The 14,020-nt window shown below is 41.2% G+C and overlaps 1 protein-coding gene across 1 annotated transcript; it reads left to right on the top strand.

Annotated features, from left to right (window-relative positions):
* Window positions 1-1,527: 1,527 nt before the first annotated feature.
* On the top strand, window positions 1,528-13,632 carry LOC122544293 (monocarboxylate transporter 13-like). Its single transcript, XM_043683383.2, has 5 exons — window positions 1,528-1,627; window positions 4,112-4,334; window positions 6,887-7,030; window positions 8,345-9,133; window positions 12,857-13,632. The coding sequence occupies exons 2-5, from the start codon at window positions 4,130-4,132 to the stop codon at window positions 13,069-13,071; spliced, it is 1,353 nt and encodes a 450-aa protein (XP_043539318.1). The 5' UTR covers window positions 1,528-1,627; window positions 4,112-4,129; the 3' UTR covers window positions 13,072-13,632.
* The last annotated feature ends 388 nt before the right edge of the window (window positions 13,633-14,020 follow it).

The following is a 14,020-nucleotide window of genomic DNA, read 5'->3' as shown; positions in this document are numbered from 1 at the left end:
CAGTATGGAAACAGGCCCTTTGGCCCAACAACTCTACACCAACCCGCCAAAGAGTAACCCACCCAGACCCATTCCCCTAAATTTACACCGATTAATGCACCTAACACTATGGACAATTTTTAGCATAGCCAATTCACCTGACCTGCACATCTTTGGATTGTGGGAGGAAACTCACACAGACACGGGGAGAATGTGCAAATTCCGCACAAACAGTCCCCCGAAGTGTGAATCAAACCTGGGTCCCTGGCGCTGTGAGGCAGTAGTGCTAACCACCAAGCCACTGTGTTGCCCATAAATAGTCATTTGTAGAGTCATACAGAATGGAAACAAACCCTTTAGTCCAGCTGCTCTGTGCTGACCAAATTTCCCAAACTGCCAGTGTTTGGCCCATAAACCTTCCCTATTCATGTACCTGTCCAAATGTCACTGTAGTTGCAACTACCACTACTTCTGGAAGTACATTCCAATTACCAGTGGCTAGCACTGCTGCCTCACAGCGCCAGGGAGCCAGGTTCGATTTTAGCCTCAGGTGACTGTGCAAACTTCACAGACATTCTCCCCGTGTCTGCATGGGTTTCCTCTGGGTGCTCCTGTTTCCTCCCACAGTCCAAAGATGTGCAGGTTCAGTGAATTGGCCATGCTAAATTGCCCATAGTGTTCAGGAATGTGTGGGTTACGTGCATTAGTCAGGGGTAAATGTAGAGTAATAGGGTAGGGGAATGGATCTGGGTGGGTTATTCTTTGGAGGATCAGCTTGGACTTCTTGGGCTGAATGGCCTGTTTCTGCACTGTTGAGATTCTATGGATTCTTCTCTATCTGAAAAGGTTGTCCTTCAAGTCCCTTTTAAGTCTTTCTCCTCTCACCTTAAAATTATGCCATCTAGTTTTGAACTCCCCTACCATGGGGAAAATACCTCTTGCTGTTCACCTAATTAATACCCCTCAAGATTTTATAAACCTCTATAAAGTCATCCTTCAAAATCTGACATTCCAGTGAAAAAAGTCCCAGCCTATACAGCATTTCCTTATAACTCAAACCCTCTCAATAACATCCTTGTTTATCTTTTCTGCATCCTCTCCAAATTGAATAATATCCATCCTATCGCAGGGTGACCAGAACAGTACACAGTACTCTACAAGTGGCCTCACCAACATCTTGTACAACCGCAACATGACATCCCAACTCCTATATTCAATGTGCTGAGCAATGAAGGCAAACATTTCATTCCTTCACTCTCTCTTCCTAACAGCAGTCTGGGTGTACCTGCACCAAAGGGACTGCAGCAGTTTACAATGGCAGTTCACTACCACCTTCTCAATTACAGTTGGAGAATAGAAAAGGAGGTTCACAACTGAGTGATGGGAACGAGGAACTGATGCATCAAAATCCGAGCTTCTTTACTTTTCATTTCTTCATTCACTAGTATAGGAAATGATTTGTACACTATCCCTAACTCTAACCCTACAGTAGTTATTTTTTAACCAGCCTAATTTTTTCACCACTTGTTATTCACTCACTCTGCTGCTCCCAGGGACAGTATTCTCTCATCTGTTGACCAGAATTCTTGTGCTGACAATATCTGTCTGTTCACCAATCTTCCCCTTACAAGCTCCCTTCCTACAGTCGGTAAGTTGTTTCAACAGATTAACTGGATTTGCTGGTTATAATAAGATAATAAGATTCTTTTATAATTGGAAACTCCACAAGTAGGTACAGGTATTAATGGTGTAACACTTTATTTACAGCATTAAATCTCTATTGTTTCAGTCATAGTTCTTTCAGTGTCTCAGGTAATTGAAGGGCGTTTAGCAATTCACCATGTAAGACGTGAATTAGTGCGTGGCATTTTTTCACCTTGAGTCAAGAAGATGGAATTCAAGCTTCATTCCGCAGACTTAAGCATAGTCATGAAGGAATACTGCACTGTCTTTCATATGAGAGGGATAAATCACAGCCCTATCTGCCTCTCAAATCAGTCACAAAAAGAATAGGATGTGGTGCAATTTGCAGAACATCAGCTGAATTAACCATGCTCCTAGTGTTCTGGCCCATATTTATTTCTCAGTCAACATTACTAAAAACAGATGGTGTGCTGTTTAATCGTATTTATGAGAGTTTGCTGTGCACAAATTAGCTGCTACATTTCTAACATTGCAGTGTTGACAACTCTTCAAAAATAAGTATTCCTTTGAGTTAAAGCCACCTAGAGATGTTCCAAAATTCAAAAGTCATTTGAGCACTCCAGTCTTATTCACAAAAACATAGAAAAACTGCAAAGTACCCTCACTTCTGTACAAAACAAAATTGCCAAACAGGATTAAAAACGTAAAATTTAGAGTAGGCCATTTCACATCTGAGAGAGAAAAGAATAGATTAATTCCTCACAGCTGTAACAGCACATATCTATCAAATCTTCATTCTGGTGCTGGGGGAAGGGGACTCAGGAGAACTGTTTCAAAACTTAAATGAAGAATTCTGAAGAGCATAAGACAGGGATGTGGCAAAATGAAACATAGAGGAGAAAAACAATTTGCAAAATGTGTATGACTGGACACTAATTGTGTGGATTTTTTTATTCACTCATGCAATGTGAGCATCTGATGAGGCCAGCATTTATTGCCCATCCCTAATTGCCCAGATTGCAGTTAAGAATCACCCATATTGCTGTGGGCCTGGAGTCACATGTAGGCCAGACCAAGTGAGGATGGCAGCTTCCTTCCCAAAAGGACATTAATGAACCAGATGGATTTTTCTGACAATAGATTCATTGTCATCATTAAACTCTTAATTCCAGATTTTTAAAAAATATTAAATTCAAGTTCCACCATGATGACACTCAAACCTGGGTCCCCAGAACATTACCTGAGTCTCTGGATTAACAGTCCAGCAATAATACCGTTAGGCCAACACCTCCCAGTTATAGGCATAGTTGAAAGGTGAAAGAAAGCATCAAGGGAAAGTCAGCATTTCAATACATAAAAGCAAAGAGAGAGTGTGCTTACAACACTGAAATATCTCCCATCCTAAAATATGAAGAGTTTAGAGGGATATGGGCTGGCAAATGGGACTAGATTAGGTTAGAATATCTGGTCGGCATGGATGAGTTGGACCAAAGGGTCTCTTTCCATGATGTGCATCTCTATGACTCTTTGACGCTAACCGAAGCAAACTCACTTTGAGACCCCTCTCTGAGCACCAGGCTCAGCCCCAGATCACCAGATTCACACTTCAAAAGCTTCACAGAAGGCAGACCTCCGGGCCAGAATTCAACAAGGCCCATAGAAGTATAGCTACTAGTAACATTCAACCCTGTCTCACATTCCAACTACAGCATATGGGTAAAAGACATTAGAAATAATTGCCCTTCCAGTTCTGAAATGTCATCTGTTGGGAGGGTATTTGGAAATCAAGGGAAAGTTAAATATTGTCCTCAATCAGCATCATCACACACAAACATTTTCCAGTTAGGCTAGCGTGATCATGCTCAGGTGCAGGAACACAGACTGATTTATTTCCCTATCTCCAACCCAGGTCAATTAAGGAATAATTGTAACCACAGCTATCACTAATCATGTAAATATTTGGGATTAGATTAGATTAGATTAGATTACTTACAGTGTGGAAACAGGCCCTTCGGCCCAACAAGTCCACACCGACCCGCCGAAGCGCAACCCACCCATACCCCTACATACATTTACCCCTTCACCTAACACTACGGGCAATTTAGCATGGCCAATTCACCTGACCTGCACATCTTTGGACTGTGGGAGGAAACCGGAGCACCCGGAGGAAACCCACGCAGACACGGGGAGAACGTGCAAACTCCACACAGTCAGTTGCCTGAGGCGGGAATTGAACCCGGGTCTCCGGCGCCGTGAGGCAGCAGTGCTAACCACTGTGCCACCGTGCCGCCCAAACCATTGTCCCCACAATCCATTGTCACAACCCATTAACCTCACATATCAGCACACCAACAATTATCTGCAGATGTTTGAAGCCTGTAACAGGAAAATATTAAGAAGTTTTTGCTGGTCAGTATTTCTTGGCCAAGAGACAGGAAAGGGATTGGGCCTCACCACTGATCTGTTCAGTATTGTGTTGTCTCCACAGATCTCATTATAGCCTGCAATGGCCGAGCCAGTCATCATCAAGTCCCCAGATGGTGGATGGGGGTGGATGATCGTTTTGGCTGGCTTCTTGAATAACTGCCTTTTGGTCGGTGTCACACGATCCTTTGGAGTCTTCTTCATTCATTTCATCCAATACTTCCAAGAGTCATCTAGTCGTGTCTCATGGATCACTTCCATCGCTATGGCAACACAACAGTTTGCAAGTTAGTCCTGATTCTTCTTTTCTTGCTCTTCAAATTTACATCCTTTTAAAAGAATATCTCTCCTCAAAGGACATGGTGAGGTCAAATGGCCCAATTACTGTTTTCTGGAGACAAACTCATGAACTGAAGGAAGCTATTTAGCTCCTCAAATGTATTCTGCCATTAAATTAGGTCGTGACTGATGTGTATCTTAAATGTATTTACCCAGCCTAGTTCTTTACGTCTCAATATCTTTACTCAACAAAAATCAATTGTTAATCTCAGTTTTAACATTTTCGATTGACCTCATCAGGTTTTTTATGGGGAAATTTGTCTTTATGTGAAGAGGTGCTTCTTGCCATCATCCCTTAGCAGCCTGACCTTTTTTTAAGACTCTACTTACTTATCCAAGACTGTTCCCACCAGTGGAAATAGTTTTTAATCAATCCAATCAAATCTTCCAGTCAACTTACCACAATGGGATCATCCTTAATTTTCGAAAGTCAAGGCAATATTATACCACAATGTCCTCATAATTCAAGATTTGGAGATGCCAGTGTTGGACTGGGATGCACAAAGTTAAAAATCACACAACACCAGGTTATAGTCCAACAGGTTTATTTGGAAGCACTAGCTTTCAGAGCATTACACCTTCATCAGGTGGTTGTGGAGTATAAGATCATAAAACACAGAACTTATAACAAAAATTTACAGTGTGATGTAACTGAAATAATATATTGATAAAGACCTGGATTGTTTGTTAAGTCTCATCTTTTAGAATGACCATGTTGGTTTCAGTTCTTTCATATGTAAATCGCAGAACTTTTTATAAAGTTACATTCTCAAGTGAACTTTAACAATTGGTGTCATGTCGGCCCGGATAATGCATTGAAGGTGTGAGGTGCCCTGTGTGAGACTGTCTGTGCCACTATGTTCAGACTGATTCTAATCTAAAAATTGATTTACAGAATCTTACATTGATTCATGCAGTTTTTGAGCAAAATGAAATGTAAATCTGCAAGTACAAATTCACCCCAAAAATTTCTGTGTGTGTGCGTGCATGTCAGTGTGTTCGTGTAATCAATTTTTAGATTAGAATCAGTCTGAACATAGTGGCACAGACAGTCTCACACAGGGCACCTCACACCTTCAATGCATTATCTGGGTCAACATGACACCAATTGTTAAAGTTCACTTGAGAATGTAACTTTAAAAAAGTTCTGCAATTTACGTATGAAAGAACTGAAACCAACATGTTTATTCTAAAAGATGAGAGACTTAACAAACAATCCAGGTCTTTTTCAATATATAATTTCAGTTACATCACACTGTAAATTTTTGCTATAATTTCTGTGTCTTATGATTTATACTCCATAATCACCTGATGAAGGAGCAGCGCTCTGAAAGCTAGTGCTTCCAAATAAACCTGTTGGGCTTTAACCTGGTGTTGTGTGATTTTTAACCTCATAATTCAACCCTTTTAGCCCAGTATTGTTCTGGTGATTCTGCACTGCATCCCCTCTCCAAGACCAAAGGAGTGATGCCCAGAACTGAATGCAGTGCTCCAGAGGAGGGGAGGCAGTGGTGTTTGGTAATCGAGAGCCCCTGGTCAATGTTCTCCATGTCACAATATTCGAGTTGAATTTAATAAAATCTGGAACAAAAAAAGTCTGCAGGTGAGCATGTAAGCATTGTCAATAGTCGTAAAGAAGAAGGGCTAATGCCCGAAACGTCGATTCTCCTGTTCCCTAGATGCTGCCTGACCTGCTGCGCTTTTCCAGCAACACATTTCCATCAATAGTCGTAAAACCCATCTGATTCACTAGTGTTCCTTAAGGAAGTAAATCTGTTATCCTTATCCCGTCTAGCTACATATAACTGCAGGTGCACAGAAATGAGGTTGACTTTTGTCTGCCCTCTGAAAGGGCCTAGATAGCTCATCAATTCAAGGGCAATGAGGGATAGAAAATAAATGCTGGTCTTACCAGTGGCACTCACATATCATGAAAGATTAAAATAAAAACTGTAGCCACAACCAGAGCTGTAACAAAACTTACAAAACCTTCCTGAATTGAATTCAAACAACCTATTAGCCTTTTTGTTCTTCTTGAGTTCTCTGCCTGAAGAAAGGTCTGACCTACAGCATCACAACATTCACCAGTGCCAGGTCAAGGCAACAGATCCCATAACCAGCCCAGTAGAATCCCATTCTATTGACACAAGTCTGATCCACAACAACTTTGCAGCCAAGTGGTGCTGAGGCAGCATACATTTTTAGATTCATGAATAGCCTGGAGCTATGGATAGTGATGGCAAAGACTTCAATTTCCATTCCATCATATGACTGAAACTTTGGCCCTCTTACTGCCTGCCACTAGCATTTGTTGGAAGGATGTGAGGATTGATACTTGCATTCTTTGGACATCAACTATTAGAGTGGGACACGAAACCTGAGCCTCTGGTTTAAAGGCTATACCACAAGACCTTATATCTATTTGCCTTTTTTTAGTTTTGTATTTGTCTACTAGTTTTTAAAGATATAGACCAAAGTTCCATTTTGTTTCAATTTACAGGTCCAGTGGGGAGTGTATTTGGGATGTATTATGGAGCTCGCCCTGTGGTGATGGTTGGTGCAATTTTAGCTTTCCTGGGAATGCTTACAGCCTCATTTGGACAGAGCCTTCTGCACTTGTACCTCTCCATTGGAGTTCTGACAGGTCAGCACAATGTGTTTACTGTAGGCTGTTTGTCAGATTTCTTGATCCGAGTTTATTTCTGTTCTCTTAACTCTCTGTTAACTCTGCAGTTGCACACAAGTCCTCAGCATTCATAATGGGTTATATTCAAACAAGGAGACATATATGAGAGCTCCAATATGTCTTGTCCATCCTGGGTATGTGATGGTCCATCTCTCTCCAATTATCTCCTCCTTAAAAAAATGACTCTCTCACCAGGACATTGATTCCACAGGCAGTGGCTGTCCTCCAATGGTCATTTTTCATACAGAACTTTGATACTGAATATTGCCTGGCTAACCCACTTAGAACAGGAGAATCGACGTTTCGGGCAAAAGCCCTTCTTCAGGAAACGTCAATTCTCCTGTTCCTTGGATGCTGCCTGACCTGCTGCGCTTTTCCAGCAACACGTTTTCAGCTCTGATCTCCAGCATCTGCAGTCCTCACTTTCTCCTCGAAGATTTTAACCCACTTGGAAGACCATCACAACCAAACACAACCCTGTATCCATGAAATGTCCATTCACCATGAATGATACGTTTAGATTACTTACATTAGATTAGATTACTTACAGTATGGAAACAGGCCCTTCGGCCCAACAAGTCCACACCGACCCGCCAAAGCGCAACCCACCCATTCCCCTACATTTACCCCTTTACCTAACACTATGGGCAATTTGGCATGGCCAATTCACCTGACCTGCACATCTTTGGACTGTGGGAGGAAACCGGAGCACCCAGAGGAAACCCACGCAGACACTGGGAGAACATGCAAACTCCGCACAGTCAGTCTCCTGAGTCGGGAATTGAACCCGGGTCTCTGGCGCTGTGAGGCAGCAGTGCTAGCCACCGTGCCGCCCAGTTCCACTACTTTACTAACTCTGATTGGAAAGATTTCTGGAAGTCACATGAATTTTCATCACATGACATCTCATCATAGAATCTCACAGAAGGAGGCTATAAGACCCATTACACTCGTGCTCGGTCTTTGCTAGCTATTGAATTAGTCCCAGTCAATCACCCTTTGCCCCAAGCCATTCAATTCATTTCCTCTTAAAATTTATATTTATATCCAATTCATATTTGAAAGAGTGAGAGGGGAATTTGGAGTAGTTTGAAAAGCAGTGATGACATCACACTATGCTTTGGTTTTAAATGCCTGAATGACGAAGGAAAAGACAATGGGAGGTGAGGAGTTCGAGTTTTTAGATCTTGGTGACTTTGGGTGTTAAACCATGCAATGGCTCCACACTAATTTGGAAAACATGTTTCCATTATCCCTTGCTTCACTCTCCAGGTTTTGGTTGGGCTTTGGTCTTCACCCCCACAATGGCCATGATCTCCAGATACTTCAAGAGACGTAGAGCCTTGGCAACCGGTTTGGCATTCACTGGAGTGGGAGTTGCCTCCTTCTTTTTCTCTCCACTGTTTCAGCTCCTAATTGATGTGTATGGATGGCGTGGGGCCATTCAGATCCTGTCTGCAATGATGTTGAATCTCTGTGTCTGTGCAGCTCTGCTCAGACCCATCACCATCCAAGAAGACCTTCTAGTTGCTTCAAGGGGACATTCTGCCAATGGAAAGAAGAGCACTGAGTTTTGGAACAAAGTGACCTCTGCCTTTGATTTGACCCTTTTCCTGCACAGAGGCTTTATGGTGTACAGTTTTGCAGTTACTCTGATGACCACAGGATACTTTGTGCCCTACATCCATCTGGTGGCCCATGGAAAGAATCTTGGATTGAGTGATTATAAAGCTGCCTTCCTATTGTCTGTCACTGCCATCGCTGAGACTATTGCACGGCTATTTTCTGGTTGGTTGGCAGATCTCAAGCTGATCCGAAAAATCCACATGTTATTCCTCTGGAGTATTGTCACTGGAATTAGCCTTCTCCTCATTCCTGTTGGGAGCACGTACTATAGTCTAGTGGGGGTCAGTTTTTTTTATGGCTTCTGTTCTGGAGGCCTTGCCCCACTCTTCTTCTCCACGCTCCCAGATATCGTAGGAATTGGACGGATTCTCAATGCAACTGGGCTCTTTCTGATGCTCCTAAGTATTGGCGGACTCCTTGGGCCTCCCTTATCAGGTAATAAAATGTCTTGTTCTGCTTTCATTCTACTCTTCTTATTTTCATCATCATCTTCACCAGGTATGTTGACTTCTACTGGGATACAATTCTAAAGAGTTTTGCCTCATCTAAGTAATCATTCGTGGCTCTTAAATATAAGTTATTCACCAGTAAGTCTAAGAAAGAATTGTGGTGAAACGTCTTTACCCAAAGAAAACTGAGAATGTAGGAATCGCACTTCAGGTGATTTTAGAGATGTGTATAAGGGAATGCCTAGACAAACACACAAGGGAGAAAGATTAGAAAGCCATGTTGATAGAATGAGATGAAATAGGATGAGAGGGAGCTTGTAGAGCAGAAACACCAAGATACATCAGTTGGGCTGAATGGCCTATTTCTATACAATTCTTAATATGCTGGACCGATCATTCTGCAACCATCTCAACCAGTGGAGGCATCACAGGTCATGTCCCCGTGCGGTATCCACATGCAACAAATGGTAATGGTTATCAAAACGGGAGTGGGAACCCTGACAATTTTCCTTTCCCTGGGAAAAATAACTAAAGGCTACACTGACACCCTCCATTAATCCCTGCCTAAAGTGGGTTAACGTAGAAAATTGGAAAACTTTCTGTATAACTCAGCAACCCTCTCCTAACCAGCTGATCCACAAATGGAGCAGAGCTATTCAAGATTTAATCATCTTTAAAGAATACATTTTATAAATATTGTCAGGAGCATTGTCATTTACAGACAGCTTGTGGCTGTTCTCATATTTGGCTTATGTCTGGGAGTGTAGTTGTAACATTTGGCTGTTAATGTGGCCTGCTTTTGAAGTCACAATTAAAGAACTCTTCTACTGCAATTTCATGACTTCAGATCCTGAGAACAAACAAAATTGCTTAAGAGCCAATGAAGGACATTTTGAACTGAATTTACGATCATAATTTAGGAAACACAGCACCCAATTTGTGCAGAGCAAGATGCTACAAAAAAAGTGATATTATGGATAATTTGTCTTTATCGGTCTTGCAGCACAGTGGGTAGCAGCCCTATCTCTACATCAGAAACTCCAGAATTGAGTGGAATAGTAGAATTCATTGACCATGGAATGTGCTTTTGAAACAGGTTAATTATCCACCAGATAAATCTTTGTAAATAAAACTGAAAGCAGGCAGTAAGAGTGGGTGAGTCTCCTGGTCAGCTATCCTACACAGGCAATGACAAACCACTGCATAACTTTGCCCATAAGTGGATAAAAGAAGTCCATAGCCTGATCCTTATAAATGAGGACAGAAGAAGACAGTCTGCTTTTATTGATTTTAATTGCATGATAAATATAGGCCAGAACACTTGGAAAAGCATTCATGTTCTTGAAGTAGCAACAAGCAATCTTACATCCACTTGGGGGAAAAAGCAGACAGAGCCTTAGTTTGAGCATGAGAGGTGATCCTGTTGAAACATACAAGATTCTGAGGGGACGTGACAGGATAGGTGCTGAGAAGAGTATTTCACCTTGTGGGAATGTAGAATTAGGGACACAGTTTCAAAATAGTTTCCCACTCTGGGTAGGAATGAAGGGGGATTCCTTCTCTAATGGAGTCATTAGTCTTTGACATTCTCTTCCTCAGTTCTGGTCACCCAGAAGGATATTATTAAGCTAGAGAGGGTTCAGAAGAGATTTACTCGGATGTGGCTGGGTATGGACCAAAACCTTCCTGCAAATGAGGCAGAAATCTATTTAAACGAAGTGCCGCAAATGAATGATTTCATGACACATACAAACTATAACATTTCAGGTTCCAAAAAATCTGGTTGGAATGTGGGCAAACAGGAAATAACTTTTGAAATTAGAACATGATCCCATTGAAAATTATGACAAAAATTAGTACTTATATCAGCAGTAATTCAATTTTAAAAAAAGTTCTGCCAAGTGCATAAATGACTAATTTGTATGGTGCAATGCCAGATATCACAACAACAGGCAGGCTATATGAGTGTATGACAAAAGGTTTCGCCAGCGTGGTCACTTTTGTTTTAGCAAAATTCAACTTCTATACTACCAAACGCTCATTAAATCTTCACTTAGAGCTAAATTTTCCAATTGGGATCAGAAGCAGGAACCATGCTGCAGTGGAACCCAATTTCCTGGATGAGGTATGGCCACTCAGGATCAGGGTTTCTTCATCCCATGCATAAATGAACTCTACTCCACCTTGGGGTCTCTTTGTCACATGACTGAATGTCCCAAATCCCCCATTAGATTCTTTCACCATGTTCAAATTGAAACTTTAGGAAAGACAATTAAACTCAAAAGATGTCACAACCCCCTTAGAGGATTGTGACTGAATGATTTTACTGCTTTGTGTGGCCTTACTTCATAAGTGATGAATTTGCTGTCAACTGCTTTTGAACAACCTGAGATTGTGAAAAGTGCTGAAGATTTCTGTTTCTAAATTTGTCCAGTTTTGAGTTTTTGAATTTGAACTATCCAGTTACAAATGTGAAATAAATATTATAGCCAGAAAAATGAGATGGATAAAACATTTTTTAAGAATGCTTTATAGGTACATTTTTTTTCTAATACAATGCTGACTATCTCCGTATAGTTGGTTGCAACTGATATCTCTGTAGAGCTCTGACAGAAATATATATTACAATAATGTTTTTCAGAGGTTTACTGACTGGTGGTGGTTGTTGCTGTCTGGAGATAGAGTCTTATTATTTTATTAAACAATACACAGTTTACAAAACAATTAACATTAACAGCTGTATACAGAAAAACAGCAATTTTACAAGGGAGAGGAATGGCAAAGCCAGGCCCCAAACCCTACCGTTCTACAATTTTTCAGGGAAATGAGGACAAACCTCAAATCCCAGTTTCAATCATTATAAAACAGTAACAATGACATTTGTACATAAGACAGTCCAATTACATAAAAAACACTACATTCAATACAGTCCCCCAGCAAGTCACCCGTCCCTCCCACCTTCTGGCCACATTAGGCAGCCTGCCCCTACTTGAGATAGAGTCTTATTAGTTCTGTCAATTACCACTTGCTGGTGTATTTAAATTCCCTCATTATAAAGCAAACCCAACTATAAGTGGGACTGGACTGAATCAATATAAAATCAGGTAGGTCTTGTGGCACATGTGTTAGTAGCCAATCCTTAGGGTTGAAGGTTGGTTAGCTCAGCTGGCTGCTCTGGTCAGATTGGTGCCAGCACAGGATTTGATCCTTGTTTCAGCAGGAACATATTCGGGTTCCAGCCTCCTTGATGGAAGTTGTGGTATTGATATTTGGTTCATGTCTTCAGGCTGTGATCTGAAGAAACAAAAATAATTCATCACAGTTGGTTCATTGTCTCTACATCTTTGAGTTATGCAATTAATCTCACACCCTTTGCTATTTGCTCAGAGCTCTATTAATGTCACCCTCACAATATTTGTTGATTTCTCCTTTGAATGTTGCTATTGAATCTGCTTCCTCCACCCTTGTAGGCAGAGAATTCGAGGATGTAATTTGCTGCGTGAACAATTCTTATTAACTGCATAACTTTCTTGTTTTTTTTGTACATTTCACCTGTATTCTTCAAGCCAAGCATGCTGTTCTAACATCATTTAATAGGTGTGGCTCTGAGCCATCAAAACCAGGAATGAGTGGGTTGAGTCTGCAACTGCAATAAAGATTAAACATTGAGTTTAGTGACTTGTGATTCTAATTTGTCTCTCCCACTTAGGGTTTCTGGAGGATCTCACAGGAAGTTACACCACATCCTTCATGACTGCAGGTGGCTTCATCCTAGCAGGATCACTCGTCCTGTTCTTCCTTCCGAGCTTTCTCATCTGCACAGTGGTCCTTTCTGAACAACAGAGTTGTGATCAAGCCAGGGCTGGGGATGGCAGGGACCATTCTGTACAGGCTGATGTGACAAACTATTGCTTGGAGGAATAACAGGAACTATTTATTGGAATGCAGCTGACTGTGCATCCTAACAATGCAGTGTTGAAAGGTTCTTTCAATGGCCAAGCTCTCTTGTTTAAACCAAGGGCATCACAGCAGGACATCACCTGCCGTGGCACATGCAAAGGGAAGATTCAATCAGTTAGGGAGTGACATACCCCAAGTTTGTAATGTGAATCATTTGAGTGAGCACACTCTAATCTGTAACAGATGTAGTTGCAATTACTCCTGCAGACAAATAGCTGGACAATTCAGCAAGGAAAATAATGCAAATTCAGAGTAGGAAAAGGGCATTTGGCCCATCACTTTATCCAGACTCTGACTATTACAATCACATCTGTGATTTTGTCAAAGCAAAAACAAGCATTTCTTTAGTGCCTTTCACAACTTCAGCATTTCCCAGTGCACTTTAGAGCCAAAATCTCATCATAGTTGTCGTATAGAAAACACAGCACCCAATCTGCATACAGCAAAATCCCACAAACAACAATTTCGCAGTGATCTGATAATCTGTTTTTTGCACTGTACTTGAGGAATAAATTTCTCCTTGTTGTTCATTTTTATCTAATTATCATCAATTGAGAGATATGCAGGTCAGTAAAGGATGAACAGGCCTAGAACTCTTGCCTCTAGGCAAGACCAAGGTCTTTAAGACTATGAAGACATTTGATAAAGTGCCATATCAAATCTCTTCATTTTTATTTTGGAAACTAAAACCTCAATGGTGTAGCCAAAACATTTTGAAATAGATAGAAAATTAGCTGGGTAACAGGAAGCAGAGAGGAAACATAAAAGGGTCTTTTTTTCCTGTTGGCAAGATGTAATGAATTGTGTGCCACAGGGATCAGTGCTGGGATCTCAACTTTTTAATAAAGCACATACATGACTTGGGTGGAGGGACGGAAGGTATGGTTGCAAAATTTGCTAATGACACAAAGAT

This window comes from Chiloscyllium plagiosum, unplaced genomic scaffold (assembly GCF_037043375.1).
Source record: "Chiloscyllium plagiosum isolate Xiang-an unplaced genomic scaffold, Cpla_swu_hap1 HiC_scaffold_44, whole genome shotgun sequence".
Taxonomy (NCBI): Eukaryota; Metazoa; Chordata; class Chondrichthyes; order Orectolobiformes; family Hemiscylliidae; genus Chiloscyllium; species Chiloscyllium plagiosum.
Note: the sequence above shows the minus strand (reverse complement) of the source record. Positions and strands in the feature narration are given on the sequence as shown.

Bases quoted from the DNA above. Each gene is read 5' to 3' on its own strand.
- LOC122544293 (XM_043683383.2), top strand. From the start codon at position 4,130: ATGGCCGAGCCAGTCATCATCAAGTCCCCAGATGGTGGATGGGGGTGG. The intron at 7,031-8,344 runs GTCAGCACAATG...TTCACTCTCCAG, and splicing joins CTCCATTGGAGTTCTGACAG to GTTTTGGTTGGGCTTTGGTC. The intron at 9,134-12,856 runs GTAATAAAATGT...TCTCCCACTTAG, and splicing joins CCTTGGGCCTCCCTTATCAG to GGTTTCTGGAGGATCTCACA.